Source organism: Narcine bancroftii, chromosome 8 (genome assembly GCF_036971445.1).
Source record: "Narcine bancroftii isolate sNarBan1 chromosome 8, sNarBan1.hap1, whole genome shotgun sequence".
NCBI lineage: Eukaryota > Metazoa > Chordata > Chondrichthyes > Torpediniformes > Narcinidae > Narcine > Narcine bancroftii.
The window spans coordinates 37,939,625-37,962,026 of record NC_091476.1 but is presented as its reverse complement, the minus strand read 5'-3'; the positions used below and the strand labels follow the sequence as shown (position 1 = coordinate 37,962,026).

The following is a 22,402-nucleotide window of genomic DNA, read 5'->3' as shown; positions in this document are numbered from 1 at the left end:
TCAATTGTTAAAAGTTCCTCCTTTACTCTGCCTTGCTTCATGATTTATAAAAGGAAATTAGGCAAGAAGCAAAACAGCAAATATTTTCTCATATTTCCCTCATAATATGTAGGGGATTCTACCAGAGGCAGTGTTAATATTCATTTAGATTACAAAAACTAAGAAATAGGAGTAGGGGTTGGCTACCTGGCCTGTCGAGCCTATACTGCCATTCATTGGATCGTGATTGATCTGGCCATGGACTCAGCTCCACCTCTCTGGCTTTTCTCCAGAACCCTTAATAGCTCTACTATTGTAATGTGGACATAATTTCCACAGAATGTTTAAATAATCAAAGCAATGTTTAATGAAAGTGTAAATAGAGAAAAAAATATGAAATGGATAGAAAACCTTTTGTTCATCTTGTTTGCCCACTGCCTCCACTTAGATTGTTGTCATTTAACCTCCCCCATCTGCATACAATCGCAGACATTTCCTTTAGTTCGCTCTGCCTCTCTTCCCAGGCATGCACATGCTCCATTTTCTATTTTTACTTCAGATTTACAGCATCCACAATATTCTGTCCAACTGGGAATTAATTTCCGAAGAGTGTGAAAACTGAGTCAGGACTTTCAATAGGGAATGTGTGTCAACGAGGGAGAGAAAGGGAGGCCTCTGGGGAAAGAAACATAAGATGGAGCACCTTGGCCTTCTCCACTGCCAAAGTGAGAACAAATTGGGTGGCACAGACCATGGTTAGTGTGGCAGTTAGTGCAACACTATTACAACAATACGATCACTTTTCACCTATCCTTTCATTTATGTTATCTTTTTCTCTTGTGGTGCACAAAGTGAAATTAATTTCTGCTTTTTATTTTTCATTGTGTAGCTGCAGCCAGCAATAATTTCATTGCATTTGTACATGGTACTTGTGTGTATGTCAATAATCTCTCATACTCATTGTCAGAGTCCCTGTCTCCCCCTCAGAATTTGCTGTGAAGCACATGAGGCATTGTGAGAATTTGAGATACACTGTTTAAAATGCAAATTTCTTTCCAAATATAAGAAATAGGAGCAGGCATCCGCTATCTGGCCTGTCGAGTCTTCTCCGTCATTCAATGAGACCATTGCAGCTCCACCTACCCACCTTCAATTTTGTCTTGTATATATTTAGTGAGGAAGCCTCTACTATTTCTTTTGGCACAGAGAGTTACTTGCATGAACAGAATTCCATATTGTACCTCCTTGCATTAAAGCAAAGTTGGTCTTCCAGCACACAAAGATGTCAGTGAGGGAATGCTGCCGACTGGCACATTGTCGACTGCAGGCGTACATGCTGAGGGATGCACTAAGGCTTGGCGCAGACAATACAAGGTTGCTGTTGGAAAGGACCACAATCTAGAGTCCTTCCATTACTGGGCATTGATGGGCTGAGACCAAGAGGAAGCCTCTCAAACAACAGAGGGGGAGTAATGACAAGATGTCATAGTGGTGGAAAAGGTGTAATTATAAATGAGGGGAAGGATGTACACTGATGGAAATGTATGGATACAAAACTAAGCGTAGGAAGAGACTTTGAACAGTTTTCCTTTGGTAAATAATTTTTCATGAATAAAGTCTATTTATGATTTTGATTCTGCTTCCTTGAGAAAATGTCCACCACAAAGAGGAAGAAGTTATGTTCTGTGATCGTTTTCTTCTTCCCATAAAATGCCATCAAAAACAAAATGATCAATTGATTTTTCTGTGTTTGTAGATTTTGCTTTTAATATTTGTTAATTCATGGTATGTGAACATCGGGTGCAATCTACTCTTCATCCCTCATTGCCCATGAACAGAGGAGATCTTTAAAGCCAACCAAATAGCTTGCAGAGCAAATGCTTGCTCTTTAAAGCGACTCAATGCACTAGTTCTTCTTCTTCTTTGGCTTGGCTTCGAGAGAAAAAGGTGCTGCAAAAATATAGATCCTTTTCACTCTTTTGCAACAATTAACCATTCATTGCTTTTCTTCTAAAATTATTATTTTCATGCTGGAGCAGAGTTTTGACTGTCCTTAGTCTAGGTATCACACGGGCATGGAAGATGTGGGTTTGGAATGTTGCTTTGTCAAGATAAACTGTAAAATACTTTTATAATGAATCATTCAGCTATTGAAAAGACTTTCCTGGGGTGCAGAGTACTTTGCTTCTCTGAATATGAATGAAGGCATATTGCAAATGGGTTTTGGGTGAGTCAGTATTAATGATTTTAATATTTTTTTAATAGAATCAACTGAAAAATGAAGCCAAGAAAGCCATTAACCAACTTGATCTACGCACCTTGAGGCAAGATGACCAGGTTTGTGCTCTCTGTAGATTACATGGAAAGATTGAAAGGGGGCCCAAGGGTGGATAATAAATTGGTGTCAAAATACAAAGCCAATTGTTTTAAGACCTCTTACTGTAATGTTCCTCTCATTATCATGCAGAAGCAAGAGATTTATTCTGAAGGAGGCAGGGAAACAAAAGGATTATAAGTGATTTTCTGTTTAATAGTTTGAATCATTGTACATTGAACCTGAAATCAGAAGTTGGTCTCTGCAACCCTCTGTAGCAATGTTCTCCAACTGAATGGTAGACTAGGCTTTGACTGGCCTTTCCATATTCTTTGGATCGCAAGGTGGGAGAAGTGTTGTATTAGATCTAGGACTGAAGTACGAGTACACACACTGTTGTGATATTGTAAAAAACTACAGCCCAGAAGGAGCCTATTGGTTCCATTGATACTGAACTAGCCCAAGAACAAAGCTACTTGAACTGATTTCATTTCTCAGATCTTCACCTTTAGAGCTTTTATCCTGTAAAATTGTATAAATGGCATTTGTACTTTCAATTGGATTAAATAATATTTATTGATTTTGAACGTGCACTGGTTTGAGTTAATGTTGATGTGGCCACTGCATGCTAATTTGCAAACAGCGTGCTTGCTCTTGTTGACACCTGGTTGGCGTCTTCACAATAAACTACCCACAATGCTTCTCAGCTTCTTTCTCTTCCACCCTCCCACCTGCATCCACCTATTACCTCTTATCTGTGAGCCTGTGTCCTCTTCCTTCCACTTCCTTCATCCCCTCCTCTCCTCCTTCCCCTTCCACCCCCCCCCTCCCCAACATCCCCACATTTTAATCCAGACAGCCACCTGTTTTTCCTGACAAAGGGCTCACACCCAAAATACTGGTTACCCGTTACTTACTGTGGATGCTGTGTGACCTGCTGAGTTCCTCCAGCATGTTGTGCAGAGCACTCAACCCCAGTCTGCAGACATTCTTCTTTAACATCATCCACAGTGCGTCCTGCCATGTTCAAGGCTTCCATGCCTGTACACATTATGACGTTGACCCTACAAGGGCAGATGCCAGCAGATGTTACCTTTCACCACTCCACCTGGTTCACTGTGGAATCAAGGGGCAGTTCCTCAACTTCACAGAATGAGATACAAATCATTTGTTACATCATCCACCTATCTTAAGTTCCTTTATTCATTAAAACAATCAGTGGTTCTCAATCTTCTTTCCTTAGGCCCCAATTTAATTTAAAAAAAATATGCCCAACTATTAGTGTAAAAAAGTTATATATTCAAAAGAAGTTTTAATTAAATCATTTTCTGTAAATGTATTTCAATGCAATTAAGGTTGGGAATACACTGGAACGCATTTCATATTCAACTACTACTTCAATATGTCAACCATCTCAAACACACATTCAACATCTATCGTCACTTCAGTGGGAACCTTGCCCCTGACGCTGGGTGCAGATTTTTTGATTCAAGGGACTAATTTTGTTAGTTTCAGCCTTAAAACTTCACGTTTTGCAATTTCCAGTTGGTTTATCTTAGCTTGTAGCAAATCACTGACAGCACTGAAATCACATTCTACGAAATAAGATGATGGAAAATGTATCAATAGTTCCCTTGCTAAAGTAGTTGAGTTTGGGTATTTCTTTTCAATCTCGTTAGACAGCCACATTATGGTTCCTTTCACAGATTCATCATGTGGCAACTCAGATTAACTCCTCTTGGTATTGCACTGGAACTTCAGATAAGTCCACCAGCAATGGCTGAATTAAACAAGAGGGAAAATCCATTGCCTTTAAATCACAAAATCTATCATTGAAGTTGTTAACCAACATTTTCAAATAGTCAACAATGACGTTTGTAGCAGCATTAGTTACCTCGCACCTATTCAACCAATAGAATTGACTGGCGTTCCTTTTTTTTCCAGATTTTGGCAGGACCCCCCCCCCCCATCAATACGTTAGTGCATCAAGATACATACATATGGTCTCACTCACTACTGAACTGTAAAAGTAAAAGGGTATGGATGGAGACAAGTTTTTTTAAGATAATTTGCAATCCTTGTTGCAAATGAAATAATTTAGAATGGATGATAATAAGACTGGTCAGAAAAATATATAATATTAACCAAGGATAACAGTTAAAATAAGAGAAACATTGTAAGAGCAAAAACATGTTATGAAAATAAAAAGAACGAAGTGATTTTACTTGGAAGTTACCAAAGTTGTGTTTTACTGACAGTGTTGCCAAGACACATTTTTCACACCAACATAATGAGTTTACTTTTTTTAAACCAACTTTTAAATTATTTCCCAAAATATTCTTACGCCCCACTAGCATATTCTTAAGCCCTGCGCCCCACCAAAATATTCCCATGTCCCACCGGTGAGAATCTATGGTTTAAATGAAAGAATTTTGCTTGTTACTGTTTAATGTTTAATATACGTACTTAGATTGTGCAGTCAAAAATATTTAATAATGTTTCTAAAAAATTTAAATATCAGGTAGTTGAAAACACATTTGACAACACAAACTATCGATGTACTGGGATTTACTGACTGGATAAGAGGGATGGGCTATGAGGAGAGGTTGGACGAACTCGGGTTATTTAATCAGGGGTGCTGGAAGCTAAGGGGAAACCTGATGGAAGTTTGCAATATTCTTAGAGGCATAGATTGGGAAGACAGGCAGAATTGTTTTCCCAGGACAAAAATGTCAAACGATATAGGTCAATGTGAGGGTTGAAGGAGAAGTATGGGGCAAGTTTTCTTTTACACTGAGTAGTAAGTGACTGGAACGGGCTGCCAAGGGTAGTGGTGGAATTGGACATAATGGTAGTGTTTAAGAGGTTTCTGGATAGACACATGCAGGAAATAGAAGGATATGTATCATGTGCAAGCAAAAGAGTTTTAATTTAATTTGGACATCATGTTCGGCACAGACGTTGTGAGCTGAATGGCCTGATCCTGTTCTGTTCTCTAATCTGAACTGATGGAAGGCTATATGGAGGTCCAAGGGTGGATAGAGGGCAGCCACGGTGAACTCTGACTCATTGCTGTGCTGGGCTCGAGAAACAACAGCACATATCAGAGAATGAAATAGCCCAGCTGCTGCACTTGGGCAAAGATGACAATCAATTGCTGTGTTTTATTTTCTTTTCACCCTATCTGTTGCTGCTTCCCCCCTATCTGTTGCTGCTTCCCCCCAATCTTCAGGAGACTGGCCCAGATGCTGACACCTGTGCCGTATGCATTGAAGCTTACAAACCCAACGACGTTGTTCGCATCTTGACTTGCAAGTAAGTAGATTATCATCATGCAAGTCCTTCAAAGGCTGATGCAGGATGTAAAGGTATGATGACAGTGGGAGAAATTAATGGTGCACATGTTGAATGAGAAAAAGTGTATCATATGCTATTGAAAGGGAAACTTGGGTAAGAGCTTGTACAATATTCCTCTGTTGCTTCTCTTCATTCCCTTTTGGGTCATAGAGCATAGAATAAGCCCTTTGGCCCATGCTAACCAAGTTGACATTCTGCACAAGTCCCATTTGCCTGCATTTGGACCATATCCTTCTAAATCCATCTGATTTGTAAATCAGTCCAAATATCTGGAATGTTGTAATTGTGGCCACTTCTGCATTTTCCTCTGGCAACTCACCCACACTAAATTTAAAAAAATCCCTCTCTGTTGCCTCCTTAATCTCTCCCTCTCACCTTAAACTCAAGCCCTTTTGTTCTAGACTCATCTACCCTGCAAGAAAAGACTATGAGAATTCACATTATCTGTCCTCACATGAGTTTGTAAACCTCTGTAAGATCACCCCTCACCCTCCTTCATTTTAGGAATAATGTCCTTGTGTATATAAACTCTCCCCGTAACTCCCTGGTGAATCCCCTTCAAATTTATTGATGTCTTTTCGATAGACAAGCGACCAAAACTGTACACACTACTCCAAGTGTGGTCTTACTAATGCCTTGATCATGAGATCTCAACTTGTGATTGCTGAAATATGTTGAAAATACCAAGGGTGAGTCAAAGTGCAAAGAGATTCTGTAAGAGCGATGTGTACAATATTTGCCTTCCCAAGACTGTTCCACCGACGTCATCAGGGTCCAAGATCTGGTTCCCATTTATCATTGAATTTCCTCAGAGGTTCCTAATATTGGGATGTGGTGACATCTGAGATAATAAAAAGTATTGCAAACATTGATGGTTCTCAGATATCTGTAACACCTAGTCTAGATCTGAAAGTCTGTGCGTAGGGGAACTTGGACAGCAGAGTTTGGTTGACATATGAGCAGTGTTGGTTATGCAGCATATTTACATCAGAAGATCATCTCCCAGAATTGAGTAGAATCAGAATTTATTGTCATGAACATGTCATATGTTGCTTTGCAAAATTGCTATAAATTACATTTTAAAAAGTAAATAGTGGGATGCTTGACTACTTGGGATGTATTTCCTTGAATAGTGTGAGCGATGAGGGATTGTAGGTGCTGGGTGAGACTGGAGAATCTGAAGTAGACCTCTTTGCAGCAAAGAAAATTAATTATTAATTTGCTGCAAATAGAATTGCTCCAGTGAAGGTGTTCAAGTGTTGTTAATTCTCTCCCTTTAGTAAATCATTCAAGGAGCAAAGTGCACAGATCAAATGTGATGATTAAAATGACTCAAGGGGAATTTGAGGAAAAACTTTTCTGCATGAAGTATTTCATTTTTTAATTCAGAATTTGCTGACAAAAGTATTGAAAGGATTAGTCAGTGGGGCTCTCAAAATGGAATTTTATGGGCACTTAATATTATGTTGCCTTATTTGGATAAATCCGAATGCTCTCTGGGGAGCTCCTATAGGCTTGACAAGACCATAATACTACCTTGTGTCATAATGGTTCCAGCAGTACCACTTACTCTGAGTGCTATCTCTTCTTTCTTTGGCTTGGCTTCGTGGACGAAGATTTATGGAGGGGTAATGTCCACGTCAGCTGCAGGCTCGTTTGTGGCTGACAAGTCCGATGCGGGACAGGCAGACACGGTTGCAGCGGTTGCAAGGGAAAATGGGTTGGTTGGGGTTGAGTGTTGGGTTTTTCCTCCTTTGTCTTTTGTCAGTGAGGTGGGCTCTGCGGTCTTCTTCAAAGGAGGTTGCTGCCCACCGAACTGTGAGGCGCCAAGATGCACGGTTTGAGGCGATGTCAGCCCACTGGCGGTGGTCAATGATATCTTTAGGCAGTCTTGGTACCTCTTCTTTGGTGCACCTCTGTCACGGTGGCCAGTGGAGAGCTCACCATATAACACGATCTTGGGAAGGTGATGGTCCTCCATTCTGGAGACGTGACCCACCCAGCGCAGTTGGATCTTCAGCAGCTTGAATTGAGTGCTATCTACAATTGTGCTTAACTACCAATAGGCTTCTTGTTATCCCATCTGTTTTAGATGTTATTGTTCTTTGTGATCATCTGTATTGTAACTGGTTTGAAGGGTATTTAAAAGCCTGTTTTATGTGCAATCAAATAAATATCTGTAGTTTCCAACCTCTGAATTGTGTGAAGGATCCTGCTGGCAAAACAGATCTATTTTGTAATGGCCTCATCTGTTCTTGTGATCTAAACAAAAACATGTGCATTAACTTGGGGCCTGAACTTGTGACTGAAGGTATTGTGAGTGATCAACTGACTTAAGGTATGAGGTGAGAGATCTTGTGACCGATGTGCAAAATATCAGAATCGATCAGGTTTATAATCATGAATGTGTGTCACAGAATTTGTTTTGCGGTAGCAGTATTGTGCATTACAGGTGCAAAATTGCTGTAAATTATGGTTCAGTTAATACAATATTTAAAAATAAGTAGTGCAAAAAATGTAAAGAAGTGAGGTGGTGGTTCATTGTTCAGAAATCTGATGGCAGAGAGAAGAAGCAGTTGTTGTAACGTCAGGTGTTCGCATTCAGGCTTCTGTACCTCCTTTTTGATGGTAGCAGTGAGAAAAGGGGAGTAAAATGAAATAAATGTAAACTTGTCATTCCACATTTGGTTCTTTAATTGAGATGTTAAATGTGTCAATAAGTGAGAGAATTGGTGTGATATCTGCCCATCCAAAGCACCCCCAAAGTATCTCCATTTGGTCTGTCGTCATTTCCACAAGACTCCACACCTCTGTTTGTAGTGATAACTGTGGCAGTTCTAGCAGTTTGTACTGAGTATTGACCACATTCTGTGTGTGTGTGTGTGTGTGTGTGGGGGGAGGGGGGGGGGGAGGGTGGAAAACAACCCTTTGAATCTTCTTTCACCTTAACCTCTAGTTCTAGATCCAACTTCTATCCTATCTGCCATTATTTATAGACCTCCATAAAGTCTCCCCTCAGCTTCTTAAGTGTTGAGGGAAAATGCCGCCTATCTAATCACTCCCATTCCAGTCAACATCCTAGTGAATCTCTTTTGCACTCTCTCTGTTTCTGTCACATCTTTCCTGTAGCGTGGGAAATGTACACTGGGAAATGTAGTGCAATTGTAACATGATGTCCCAACTCTTGTGCTCAATCCCTCAGCCTATGAAGGTAAGCACACCAAATGCCTTTTTCACTACCCTAACTATTTTGAGGAACTTTAGACTTGCATGTCAAGGTCTTTCAGTGACATCAGTGTTCTTGAGGTACCTGCCACTTACACTCTGTCCAAACAAAGCTTGACCTCCCAAGGGCATTACCTCACACTTGTCTGGACTAAATTCCACTGGCCACTTCTGCAAATGATCTTTATCACTATCTCCTTGGACAACTTCTTCACCATCTCCAACTTTTGTGTCATCAGCAAACTTACTCTCTACATTAGAACCATAGCACATTAAAGCACAGAAAACAGGCCTTTCAGCCTTCTCTTCTGTGCCGAACTATTATTCTGCCTGCTCCCACCGATCTGCACCCAGTCCTCTATACCCTTCCCATCCATGTACCTGTCCAAGTTTTTCTTAAATATGAAAATTGAAACATTCTCATATCTATCAATCTCCCAGAGAGAGAGAGAGAGAGAGATGTACACACATCACTCTAAAATCTGCACCGTTTTCCAGTCAGAAAGACATACACGACTCTCTATCTCCTATCACCAAGCTGATTTTAATAGATATATTTTTTTTAAAATTAGAGATACAGCATGGTAACAGGTTCTTCTGGTCTATTTATAAAAATGACAAAGATCAGGGGTCGCAGAATGGATCCGTGCAAAACTCCAGCAGTCACTGACTTCCAGGCAGAATATGTTCCCTCTACCATTGTCCTCTGCTTTCTGAACTTGACGACTGCAACAATGTAGGAAACACAGCCAGAAAAATCCTGACAGAAGGACAAAATCTCCGAGATGCTCGAGGTGATGATATGACCGGACCCTGGGGATAATTTTCTGCTTCGCTTCTGCCATCGCACGTGTATACAAAAGTCCTAAAAGTACTGTTTCAAAATCTTTGATACCCATGTGAGAAGGCAGATAGACCCTGATCTAAAAGGCAGGACTTTGCTGGGGTGTTGATTCGTTAACTGAAATGCCTCCTGTTACATGGGTTTTTAATTGATTCTCAGGCTATGTGCGCTGTAAAGGCTACCCTTGTCACTGCTGTCCCTTCTGTTCTGTCCTACTTCCAGATCCTTGTCTCACTTTGTAAGCAGTCTCTTCCCAGAAAATGTCTTGGGGTTGCGGAGGTAAAATTTCAGAAATGGGAAATCCTGTTATGATTCTTTACACAGACTGCATTCTGGAAAATTGGGAACAATTTCCTAGAACACAGTGGTTGTCAAAAAAAACATAAAGGAATTACTGGGTAAAAGGTGTATGATGTTATCCTGGGCAATCAGTTATAAAGAATGGTTCATATTATCCTGTACCACCAGATCTATACTACAGAATCTGATACCATTTATTCTGGGTTATTATATTTGTGTTCAAATATCACAGATAATTTTAGCTAAGTCCTCTTTCAGTTTATCACAGAAAATCTGAGAAGTGCAGGTTCAGTTTATCCCATATTATCTGTGGTTAAAAGTCTAGTCAGTTTATCCTAGGTAATTAATGGAAAAGAACACACTTTTTTTGAATATTGTTTGGAAATGTAAAGTGGCATTGGTGCGTGAATTTTGTCTTTGCTTCCTCAAAGATATCAATTATGCAATACTGAACTTGGGTGCTATAACTCATTTGGAGGGGTCATGAGGAATAGAAGACTTATTCATTTCTTTTGTAGTAAGTCATACAAATTTGAGTTTACAGCTATGCATTGAATTACTTAAAATTACAGGAAATGCATTACAGGAATAAGCCCTTCATCTACAATCTTCAAACATTTCTATGACTGATTCCACCTGCATTGAATTCGTCCATCGTTAATGAATGAAGTTCTACCGGGACCAATGCCTGAAGAGGGCGCACAAAATCTGAACCGGTGCGGACTCGAAAGGCCAACATGGCCTGTTTCCGCTCCGTAAATGGTCTGCAAATACAGGAATATGATAGGATGATAATGGTGATCTAATAAAAGCTAATACAGCTTAGGGAATTTATTTTAAATGCATATTTTATCTTTCTTTCAGTCACTTTTTCCACAAAAATTGTATTGATCCTTGGCTTTTGGAGCACAGAACCTGCCCCATGTGTAAATGTGACATCTTGAAGGCTCTTGGAATAGAGGTGAGTTACTCATGAGTCTGTCCTTTAACCTGTTATGGAGGTTCCTGTGGGGAAAGGTGAATGATACAAGGTCACACACTTGATATTCCAGAGTGCATTGTATTGAAATGCAGTCAGTGTTGTAAGGCAGGGAACACTACAACTTGTTGGACCTCAGAAAGCTCCCACCAACAGCAAAACCATAGATAATCTTTTTGATGCAGGTGTTTGGAGGAAAATCATTGGACAGCGCCCAAATGTCTATGACAATGTGGTTGTATTTTTTTCAATCTGGCATGGATTAATAATTCACGTGAGAGATCTTGTGCTGTGACTGCACATCGATCTCTTAGATTGGATTGAGAGTGCCCAACTTATTTTGCAGAGATTAGCAACTAAAGTACAGCGTGTCAGCTTATTGAGTTTATATACTATCCTCACACATGCTCTCAACATCAGTAAAACCAAGGTGTTGATTGCAGACTTTAGGGAAGGGAGGTCAGCAGTCCATGCACCTGTCTTCACCGAACAGGGCAGCAGTGGAAGGTTAGTAACATCAAGTTCTTGGACATCCACAAATCAGAGGACCTCTCCTGGGGCCAGGACATCAGGACACTCATGGTAATAACACACTAAAGCCTTCACTTTTGAAGAAGTATAGGGAGATTTGGCATGTCATTGAATACTCTCTATCGAATATTTTGGGAGTCCTCGTTGACCAGAAGGGACTGTTACCATGCTGTATTTCTAAATTTAAAACTTCTATGGGCATACTGCAGATAGAGTGACTTGTTGCATCATGGCCTGGTTTGGAAACCTGAATACCCAAGAACACATAGAGCTGCAGAAAGTAGCAGATATAGCCAAGTCCATTATGGGGACTGACCTCTGGCCTTTGAAGACATCTATGTGTGGTGCTGCCTCAAGAAAGCTGCCAACATTATAAAACCCCCCCCCCATCACCCTGGCCATGCTCACTGCTACCTTATTTTTATTTTGAGATGAAACACAGTAATAGGCTCTTCTGGCACCACCCAAAAACATCCCTGTGACCTTCAGGCACCTCTGGGTTCAAGAACATTTTTTTCCCCCAATGATTATTAGGTTAGTCAACCTGATTGCCTCATGAGAACACTGCTTGGAAACCACCACAAATCCATCCAACTCAGCATGCTTTTTTGGCACTTTGACCAACTGTGAAGTATTTATATTAATTTCGGTTCTTTTCCCATTGTTTTTCTATTAAATGTGCTTTATGTACCTAGGAAGCTGTAGTAAGTAAGACTTATTACTTCTTATTGTACTTACAGTATGTACAAGATAATAAACTTCACACCTTCATGATGAATTTGATTTCTAATTGGTACAGATTGATATAGAAAAAGCTGAAGAAACTCCAGAGCTGAACCAGGTATCCAGCAATCCCCAAAGAACTGGGCAGGATAGAAACACTGAAGTTCCTGAGCGTGCCATCTATACCCTACCCTCGGGTCATGGGGTTCAACATGTGCAGGATGAATCTCCAGTGACAGAGGACAATCCTCATTTCAGTGAGTAATTCTTAACCTGTCCAGTGTATTCTCTGTCAGCTTGTCTCTTACTATGCCCACTGTCTTGGTTTCTTTTAATCTACTTCAGATCTATTGCCCTTTCAATTTCAAATTGATCACAGAAAATACTGGAGATCAAGAAGACGATGAAGAGAGACCCAGAATTAATGTTTCCTGTCAAAGACCCTTCATTGTTTAGTTCTGACCAAAGTTTTTAACCTGAAGCATTTAATTCTGTTTCTCTTCCCACATTGGTTGTCCAGCCTGCTGAGTGTTTATGGTAACTTGTGTTTTGATTTCAGATTTCCAGACTTTACATATACATATACATATATATATATATTTTGTGATGAGACGTAAGGATACAATAGCTGTCACTGAAGAGGTAGTGCAATGCTGAGCAAACTGGTAGGCTGAAGAGTGGATAAGTTCCCTGGTCCTGAGTAATGCATCCCAAGATACTGAAAGAAATGTCAAAATTATAGTGGAGAAATGTGCGATAGGCAAAGATCATCTACTTTGGAAAGAAAAACTGAAGATCAAAGGAACTTGGAAGTGCTTGTACATGAATCTCAAAATGTTAATTTGCAAGTGTAGCAGGTTATCAAGATGGCAAATGGAATGTTGAGAGAGGGATTGAATTGAAGATCATGGAGGTTTGCTGCAGTTGTATACAGGTACGCCCCAATTTGTGACCTATGCGACTTGCATCCATCTGCACATAAAACCAATTTTTAAAAAAAGTAAAATATAAAATTTACACGTTTTATGTTGTATTTGACAAACTATAACAGGGATACAGGGCATGTAAGAACCAAATTGTGTGTACTTACCTTGTTAGTCGGCATCTCGGTGTCCATAGGCTGGGCAGGGCCATCTTGATTCTTGTGTGCATGCACAAGCCTTTGGGTGGTAGATGCACGGCGGGTTTGCATATCGGAGTTTGGTTGGCACATGCGCGAGAGTTAAGAGCGCAAATTTAATATCATTAGGGTGCTTAACTCTCGTGCATGTGCCATCCGAACTCCAATATGCCAAACCAGTGTGCATGCGCCTACCGAAAAATCACGCATGCTCACAGGAATCAAAATGCCTAGCCTACGGACCCTGGGACACTGACTAACAAGGTAAGTACACATTTCCAACATGCGTCTATTCCAAGATATGACCAGTCGTCCAGACTGGAACACGGACCTATGTCAGGGAGTACAGGTACCTGTACTTTACGTATGAGGCAGTATCTGAAATGCTGCATACAGTTTTGGTCTCCTTACTTGAGAAAGAATGTGCTGGCTTTGGAGGCAGTGCAGAGTAGGTTCAGCAGGTTGATTCTGGTGATAAGGGGGCTGGTCTATGAGGAGAGATTAAGTTGCCTGGTACTCTACTCATTGAAATTCAGAAGAATGAGAGGGGATCTATAGAAATAAATAAAATTATGAAACAGATGATGGTGGCAGAAACATTGGTTCCACTGATAGGTGAGACTAAAACTAGGAGACATAGCTTCAAGATTTGGGAGATTAAATGTAGGACAGAGATGAGAAGAAACTGCTTTTCCCAGAGAGCAGTGAATCTGCTCAAGGAAACAGTAGCGGTCTTGTATATTCTTTATATATTTTTAAGAAACAGATCAATTTTTGCATGGAGAGGAATTGAGGGTTTTGGGGAAAAGTGGGTCAGTGGAGCTGAGCACGTTCAGATCAGCCATGGTGGAGCAGGCCTTGATGATTACTCCTGCGATTTCTTATGTTCATTTACTTTTGACTTTTGAGAGGAGCTAAGGATTTAGTAGAATTATTTTTTAGAATTCATTTTAAAGAAGCCTTGCAAGAAGTTGTATTGTATTCCTTATCTGTTTTGGCGTGTGTAATTACCTCTTTCCTTTGCGTAGATCAATGTTTCTCTGTGCTCTCCACAGGTGAAGAGCAGAGTCTCTTTAATAATGATGCTCGAGGGAATGCTCTATCTGTACATGTTCTGCCACAGGACAACCCAGCCTACGAAGAGATCGATCTGCGTGATGAAGTAAAGTCTTGACTCATCCCAAAGTAGTCAAACGCTAAAGATGACGTCAGCCACCAACAGATATAGAAGGATTCTCCTTCAAGCGAACATATTGTTCAAAGTCTTTGGACCGGCTCACAATCTATTTTCTGCTGCATTTTTTATGCCAATGTTTTAAAATAAAAGTCATTCTAAGGTAGTCTAAATATAATGGACAAACTTGTGATTAGTTACTGGTGCTGAATTCTCAGGATTTCATGCAATCAGTTTGCTTAATTTACCTGTGGTCCCATGACCACAGGAATGTAGCAAGAGGCAGAGATTATTGATCATCACCTTTAACCCTTGGATGGTGCAAGTTTTGAGGCCATTTCAACCTCTGGTTTCCAAAATTGAATGAGCTGTTTGTCCCATGATAGCTGACCTCTTTGCTGGATTCTTAATTTGTAATGGTCCTCTCTGGCTCTTCTCTGCTGACACCTGCACTAAATTGCACTACATTTTTGAAAACAAAATGCAAGCAAAAGGTTAAATACCTATCCTATTAATACAATGCTACTGCAGACAAAATATGTTGTCAGTTGGTGGTCTTGCTCCTGGAAAATTGGATCCTTTATGGTCAAAAAAAATCTTTGATTTATCATTTGCATTGATATGGCAGTGTTGCTGGTATACTTCATAATTAATGATACATTTACCACTATTTTACTTTTCTGGCATTAATGATTTTTTTTTTAATTTGAGAGAAAATGAAATTAATCATAAAGACGAGTTGGTCACCCCAGTCTATGGTCCTGAAATAAACTGAACCTGCTTCTGAACAATTAGACCCCTGACGGCAGTTGTCTCTAATCAACCTTTGCAGTCAAATTGGCTTCCTTTACACTGATTTTGTGTTGAAAAGCAAACTTTGCAATAAAGTTAATCTATTTTGGAGATAAAACAGGTTTGCGTATATATTATTTGAGGAATTTTAGCAATTATTTGCTCTTACTGTTGAACAAAAGTAAAAGAGAAACATTTGGGGAGGAAGTGTTCATAAGTGTCAAGGCAAGAATCACCACTGGCAGGTCGTAGTCAACGTCGCAGGAATTCCTGGAGTGGATTTTTATGACCTATTTTAATTTTTAGCAAACTTTTGAAATTTCTAACTTTTGTATTGTGCTCTAAGAGCACATCCACACAATTGAATGCCAACTGGTCTTAGGATGATGAGCTGTTTGCCTATCACACAACCACTTCACAATGACAGGTGACATTTATATTCGATCTCTACCCACCTGGTGTTTTATTGCAAATAGTTTATTATTAACTTTGGTATGGGTTACAATTGTCCTACCACTGACTGAATCACCCACCATTGCCCCTTGAAAATAGAAGCTTGGAATACTTATGAAAGTCCAGCACTATTTGCTATTGCAAAAAATAAACCCCTGGAGGAACTAAGCAGGTCGAGCAGCATCTGCAGGAGAAAAAGACTGTTAATATTTCAGGTTGGAACCCTTTATCAAGATCCCAAACATTGACGACGCTTTTTTTCTCACTGATGCTGCTGAGTTCCTCCAAAATGTTGGTTTACTGCAGATACCAACATTTGCAGCCTCCTGTGTTCACAACTTGCTTTTGCGATTCCAGAAATAAAAATGGTCCTTGCATTGTATTATTTTGGTAGTCTGAGATTCTGCTAGATTATCATTTCCTTAGAAAGTACCACATGTACTTAGTTTTATGACAAGCCTCACAAAGATGTTGGAAAAATATCATTATCCACTGATAATTTTGCTGTAATTGGAGTGCTGTAGCACCTTTACATTCCAACCCTTCATCAAAATTATTCCTCTAGGCATGTGAACTGCATGGAAATCCAAGTTCCTGATTAACAAGCAAGTTTAAAATTTAATCCATTTTAATGCAATGCAACAAACAGCTTTTCAAAGTATCAGTGTCTTAGAAAGACACCAAGGTTTAATAAAATCAGCTTACTCCATTTCAGTGAATGGAAATTTAAGCCTCTCAAAGAATGTTTCTATCCATCTCTTGAATAATTTAGGTGGAAGGAAAAGATCCCAGGCCGTTAGTTCAAAGCACAGCAGGTGAGTTGTCCACATGAACCAGGCTAATATTTATCCCTTAGTCAACCTAATACAAATGATCTGCTCATGGTCATCTTGACATTTGTGGCAATATGCAAACTGTCTGTTGCACTTCCTATGTTATAGTAGTGACAAGAAAGTGCTTTGCTGTAAAGTTATTGGATACCCTGATAGAGCAGAATAGTGCTGTGGTGAATGGATCTGCTGCCTCCAGCGACTGAGGTTCATTTTTGACCTCTGGTGCTGTGTAGAGTTTGTACGTTCATTCTGTGACTGTGTGGGTTCCACCCACCTAGGATGCTCTGGTTTCTTTCCACAGCAGTCCACATTGGGAGAATAATTGGCCACTACAAATCGCCCCCAAGCGTGTTGATGAGTGGTGGAATCTGGTGAGAGTTGACGGAAATGCGAGAGAATAACCAACAGGGTCATGTAATGGGGAATCTGCGAGCTAGCATAAACTCAAAGGGCCAAAATGGCCAATGTCTGTGTATAAGGAAACATGGTATAGGGACAAGTTTAATCATGGGAATATTAGAAATAGGTTTATTTTATATGTAACTGACGAATTTCATGTTTTCTTGTTGATTTGAAAATATAAATGAAATAATCAAAAAAAAGGTTTTAAATATTTTTTAGACATACAGCCCACAAGTCCATGCCACTCAATTTACACCCAATTAACTTACAACCCCAGGTACGTTTCAAACAATGGGAAGAAACTGGAGCCCCCATGGAAAACCCACACTGATACAGGGAGTATGTACAAACACCTTTCAGACAGCGTGGGATTTGAATCTCAGTCCCAATCGCTGGTGCTATAAAGACATTGTGCTAACCACTAATCCAACTATGCCATTTTGGATCTGGAATTTTGCTTTTGTTAGTTTGATCTCACCAAGCTAGTTTCATTAGGCACAATGGTGATCCAATGCATGAAACGTGTCTCTGCTATCCCACAAAATAAAAAGAGTCATGGATCCACAGAGCATGGAACAGGGCCCTTGGGCCCAAGTTGTCGATGCCAACCAAGTTGGCAAATTGGGATTGTTCCATTTGGCCCATTTCCTCCTCCACCCTTCCTGAGATCTGTGTTTCACCTGCTGTAATGCTCCCTTATTCCGTTTACCTTGTCGAGCTTACAATTATGTAGTTGGAAGGTTATAAGGCCTCGTAAGAAATAGATCACTTCTTGAGAGGCTGCCAACTCCTGGATTTGGTGTTATCTTGGCATCACTAATGAATTAAAAGATACATCAACATTAATGTTGCAACCATGCCATTGCACTTAAGAAATTAGCATGAATGTGTGATGGACAAATTCTGCAGGTGTTCTTGGGAAGTAAGGCAAGAACAAAATTGAGGTGTGTGGACTTTTATCCCCACTATTTACTTTGTTGCAGCAGTGGTAAAATCCTGCTGTTCTTACCAAAAATATCCAGCTCCAGGCACCTTTACCAAAGCGACTGTACGTGTTCATGAAAAGTACAATGAGGTGGAATGCAAAATGTATTGCCCTAACCCAGTGCAATTCTCAGAGCAGGAGGGATAAAAGTCATCCCAACCTCACACCAAAAGCACAATCCATGAATTGCAATCAATTTATCTTCTAATTAAATGTTAGAATAGGATTCAAAGGCCTTAATTATTTATTTCAAAGACTCATAAAATCACATGTTAGAGTAATAGGGGCAACATTGTTCACATTAACCTCTTGCACTTTATTTTAGGTAACTGAATAATTCTTTTCTTAACTTGCCTCCTCGGGGGCTCTGGATTAAGAATGGTCCACTTGGAACCACATGAACCCAACTTATCAAAGAACTTAGAAAACTTAATGATTTTTTTTAAGGCATTTAAAAGTTAGGGAAAATATTTCAATTTGTACCAGAATTTTCTGTTTGAGAATTTATTGTACATATTATTTCAAACAAAATGTAAGAATTTCTTTCTCAAACTGTAAATTCTGATGCTCTAATAAACTATTCCTTTTAGATTAACTTCTCTTAATGAAACCAACATGTTGGTTGGTACACCACTGCTGGTTTAAGGCATGGAAGTTTAATTACATTCGGTCAATCAGTGTTGTACATTTTAGACAGCATTTATTACTAACTACAGTAATACCCCTCTTATCCAGCACCTATGGGATTGTGGATACTTAGCATCACAAGTAGAACTTCAGAGCCTGGTTGTTGTTTAAGTAAGCTACAACTTCCATTAAGCAGTGTAAAATGTTGAGAAACTTTGTGGGGGGGGAGGGGGGTGGAACACCAGTACTGTAGTCTTTAATTATTCACTTCAATCAAATAATTACTGTAACTTATAGAATACTTTCTTTTCAAAATTCACTAAACAGATGATTTCAGTTTACACTGAACAAACTTCACTTGCTACTTGAACTTGATAAACTTTTTACAATGTTAAATTCCTCTGTAAGCACTGACTGTGACTTTCACCTTTTTTCCAGTCTCTTAACCATCTCCATCTTCTACTTAAAGGAAAGCATTGTACGTTTACATCTGCCTGAGTGTTTTTTTTTCTTTCGGCATGGTAACAGTTAGGAGTACATCTGTCCAAAATGATGTCCTGCATCACAGAATCTAACAGGCATGAACTAAAAAAATTAAAATTGGTGACCCATGCTGTTTGCTTGCCGATCCACTACTCATGTGCCAGGCAACACCTGCAACCAGCATGTAAAATACACCAGCTACAATAGTATACATTACATTACAATAATAAGCCATGAGATCAGAAAAGAAATAATAAATATACGGATATATATTTAGAGTTTTAGTTAAAAAAATAGATTTTCCAGTAGTGCAGACATCCATTTGAGGTTCTGGAGTTGTTCATGATAGGGTAGTTTGGGGAGGTTCAACAGACTAGTTATTGTTGGGGAGAGAAAAAAGTGTTCTCGAACTGAGGTATGCCAGACTTCAAGGCTTCAGTGCTTTCTGCCTGAAGGTAGCTACGAGAAGAGATTGTGACCAGGGTGATACTTTCTTGAGGCAGTGCCCCATGTAGACTTCAGAGGACAGGAAATTGGTGCCCGTGATGGACTTAGCTAGGCCTGTGATGGACTTAGCTAGGCCCGTGATGGACTTAGCTAGGCCCGGGATGGACTTAGCTCAGCCCATGATGGGCTTAGCTAGGTTTGATGGACTTAGCTAGGCCTGTGATGGACTTGGCTAGGTTTGACACTTTCTGCAGCCTTCTGCATTCATGGGTACTTAAGTTTCCAAACCAGACTGTGATGCAATCAGTCAGTATGCACTCTACGATACATCTATAGAGGTTCGATAGAGTACTTGCCATATCTTAAACTTTTTAGAAATAAGATTGTATCTCCTTGTCCATGTCAGAACCGTCTGTGTTCTCAAAGTGCCAGACAAGAATTGAAGCATGGCATCCTCAAACCTGATTAAATTCCCATGCTGGAGGAACTCAGCTGGTCTCGCATTGTCCATAGGAGGTAAGATATATTGCAAATCTTTTGGGCCTGAGCCCTTCTTCAATGGATCTCTGTGCTGATTTGATCTCCAAAGAGTGGTGGTCATCAAACAACTGGTGGCCTCTATGTTAATGTTGGTCACCTTGTTCCTACATGCTGCCTTCTTTGGGGCAATAGGTAACACTGGGTCTCTGTGACAGTCCTGAGTCTACCAATCAGTCAAAGAGGGCAGACAGTTGCTGTTGTGCATGCATACACAGGACCCTGCAGACATTCCTGTATACTGAGCACCCTCCCAGGTGGCACATGTTGACCACGTACTTTCTCTGACTTCATGAGGGCATGCGATTACAGGTGGAAAGTGTCAGCCATACTGTTCCGCAGGGGTTGTCCATCTACTTCTGGGACCTACTGAAAGCCTGGAATATAGTTGCCTCAGGCCAAGACACCCCACCATCAGTAGGGAGCAATGTCCTGGCTGTGGGAACAACCTGGCCCAGGGAAGAGGAGGACAGGTTGGGGGAAGTGATTCCATGTTGGCTCACCTCAGCTAGTATTGTACATTGGACCTCAGGATCTCACCCGGGAACTTGTCCCACACAACGTGATCCATCTCTTGTCAACACCCACTGTGCTACTCTGAGAGGCTAGTAGGAGGTACCTTCATCCCTTCTACTTCCTTGCCCAGGTTCACCACCCAGACATGCCCTGGTGCTTGGCATTACCATCTGCCAGTCAGTGGGGTCTCTCAATGCAGGGATCCAGCCCTTGTACACCAGGATCCTGGGGTGGAGGATACTGCATCGAGTGGTGCCCTGTAAGTTGGTACATGGATCTCCCAGCTGCATCCCACTTCTGCAGTCTGGAGGGGATTGAGTACCACATGTACTTTCCGAAGAGGCTGCTTCCCACATTCTGGTTACATTTTAGCACTACCCTCTTTATCCTTGGCCACTGTAATGCACTGTCATGATAGTAAGCAGACACAAGATTCAAAAGATTGAACAACAGGCTTTATTCAGCTTAAAGTCTCTGCTGTAGCAACCTGTGCCCAAGTTACTGACCTCAAGGGGGGCCAGATATGGCTTATATCCCAGGTGGATGATTGACAGCCGCCCGGCTGGGGTTTGGTCCATTCAAGTCGACTGATTGACAACCAGCCAGGTGTTGTCTGTCCTCCAGTGATCTTCCTGCAGGTACAGTTGTCGCCCCCTGCAGTAGGCTAGTGGTGTATCACCACAGCCACCCAGTGAGGAGGGGGGGCTGGAAGGGAGGGTGATGTAATGGTGGCCTTGCTCCTGGGCCTGCTGAAACTCGCCATCCGTGGATCCTGGAAGCAAGCAGCTCAGAACTCCATCCACAGTGACACGCTGGCCACATGTACGCTCACAGTGGAATGGGTACATGCAGTGTCCACTGGAGGGTTTTTGGGAATGCTAGGCACTGCAGGGTGTACACTGCATCCTAGATGGGGATGGCAACATTTTAATATAGATGTATAGTTAACTTGCTTTTATGTTTTGAATTGATTTGATTAACTTGATGTGTTTAAAAAAAAGTATGTTAAAAAAAAGGTGATTTTATTTTCACTCCTCAATATGAGAAGTTCCAATTTCATAACCTCACCATCCTCAAAGTTTGATTCAGATTCCTCAAATGATTACTGTGGTGTGCTAACATCAAGCCCATACAGCAAGCTTATTGTTCACCTTCTTTATTCCCTGCAGCTCAAACTCTACGCTCCTCCTGCCCTTTCTTCCCTCCTCCCCCAGCCTTTTTATTCAGGCACTTTGGTAATAAATATATCTTTGCCTCTTAATTACGCTGCAAGACGGCTGAGTTCCTCCAGCATTTCTGCGTTTTTACTACAATCGCAGTCATCTTTCATTTCATGGAATGTATGCTTGGCTCCACCTCATGGCCCAGAAGGGAATATACCTTTCTAGTCACCACAATACCATTCTCCACCCCCCCCCCTTTTTTTTCTTGTGTTTTAGCAAAGTTTCTTTCTTTCTTCCTTCTTCTGGTTCATCTCCAATCTAATTTGTCTCCTACTGCAGAAACTCTCGCAAAAGGCATGCTGAGCTACTTATTAGTCTTTACCACCCCCTACAAACCAGTCAAAGTGTTAAAGGACATGTCCCAAACTCCTCCCAACAGGCAGAAGATACAAGAGCCTGAAATGTTGGCGTCCATGTTTAACAGCGGCTTCGAGGGGTTGCAAAGTCTCTGGGGAAGCAAAGGACTGGTGCAGGGCACCAGAAAATAGGGAGAACACCTCACAGTTGAAAAGGAGAAGCAGAGGAGATTACCTTATGGGACGGTGACCATGCCGGCAG

The 22,402-nt window shown here is 40.7% G+C and overlaps 1 protein-coding gene across 2 annotated transcripts in view; it reads left to right on the top strand.

Annotated features, from left to right (window-relative positions):
* LOC138740598 (E3 ubiquitin-protein ligase RNF128) overlaps positions 1-15,456 on the top strand; it is a 105,682-nt gene extending 90,226 nt beyond the window's left edge. For both annotated transcript variants that reach the window (XM_069893464.1, XM_069893463.1), the window contains exons 4-8: positions 2,245-2,316; positions 5,526-5,608; positions 10,884-10,980; positions 12,329-12,509; positions 14,428-15,456. In XM_069893464.1, coding sequence (XP_069749565.1) covers positions 2,245-2,316; positions 5,526-5,608; positions 10,884-10,980; positions 12,329-12,509; positions 14,428-14,546 — 552 coding nt within the window. In that variant the 3' untranslated portion in view covers positions 14,547-15,456. The remainder of the gene's footprint in view (positions 1-2,244; positions 2,317-5,525; positions 5,609-10,883; positions 10,981-12,328; positions 12,510-14,427) is intronic.
* Positions 15,457-22,402: the final 6,946 nt, after the last annotated feature.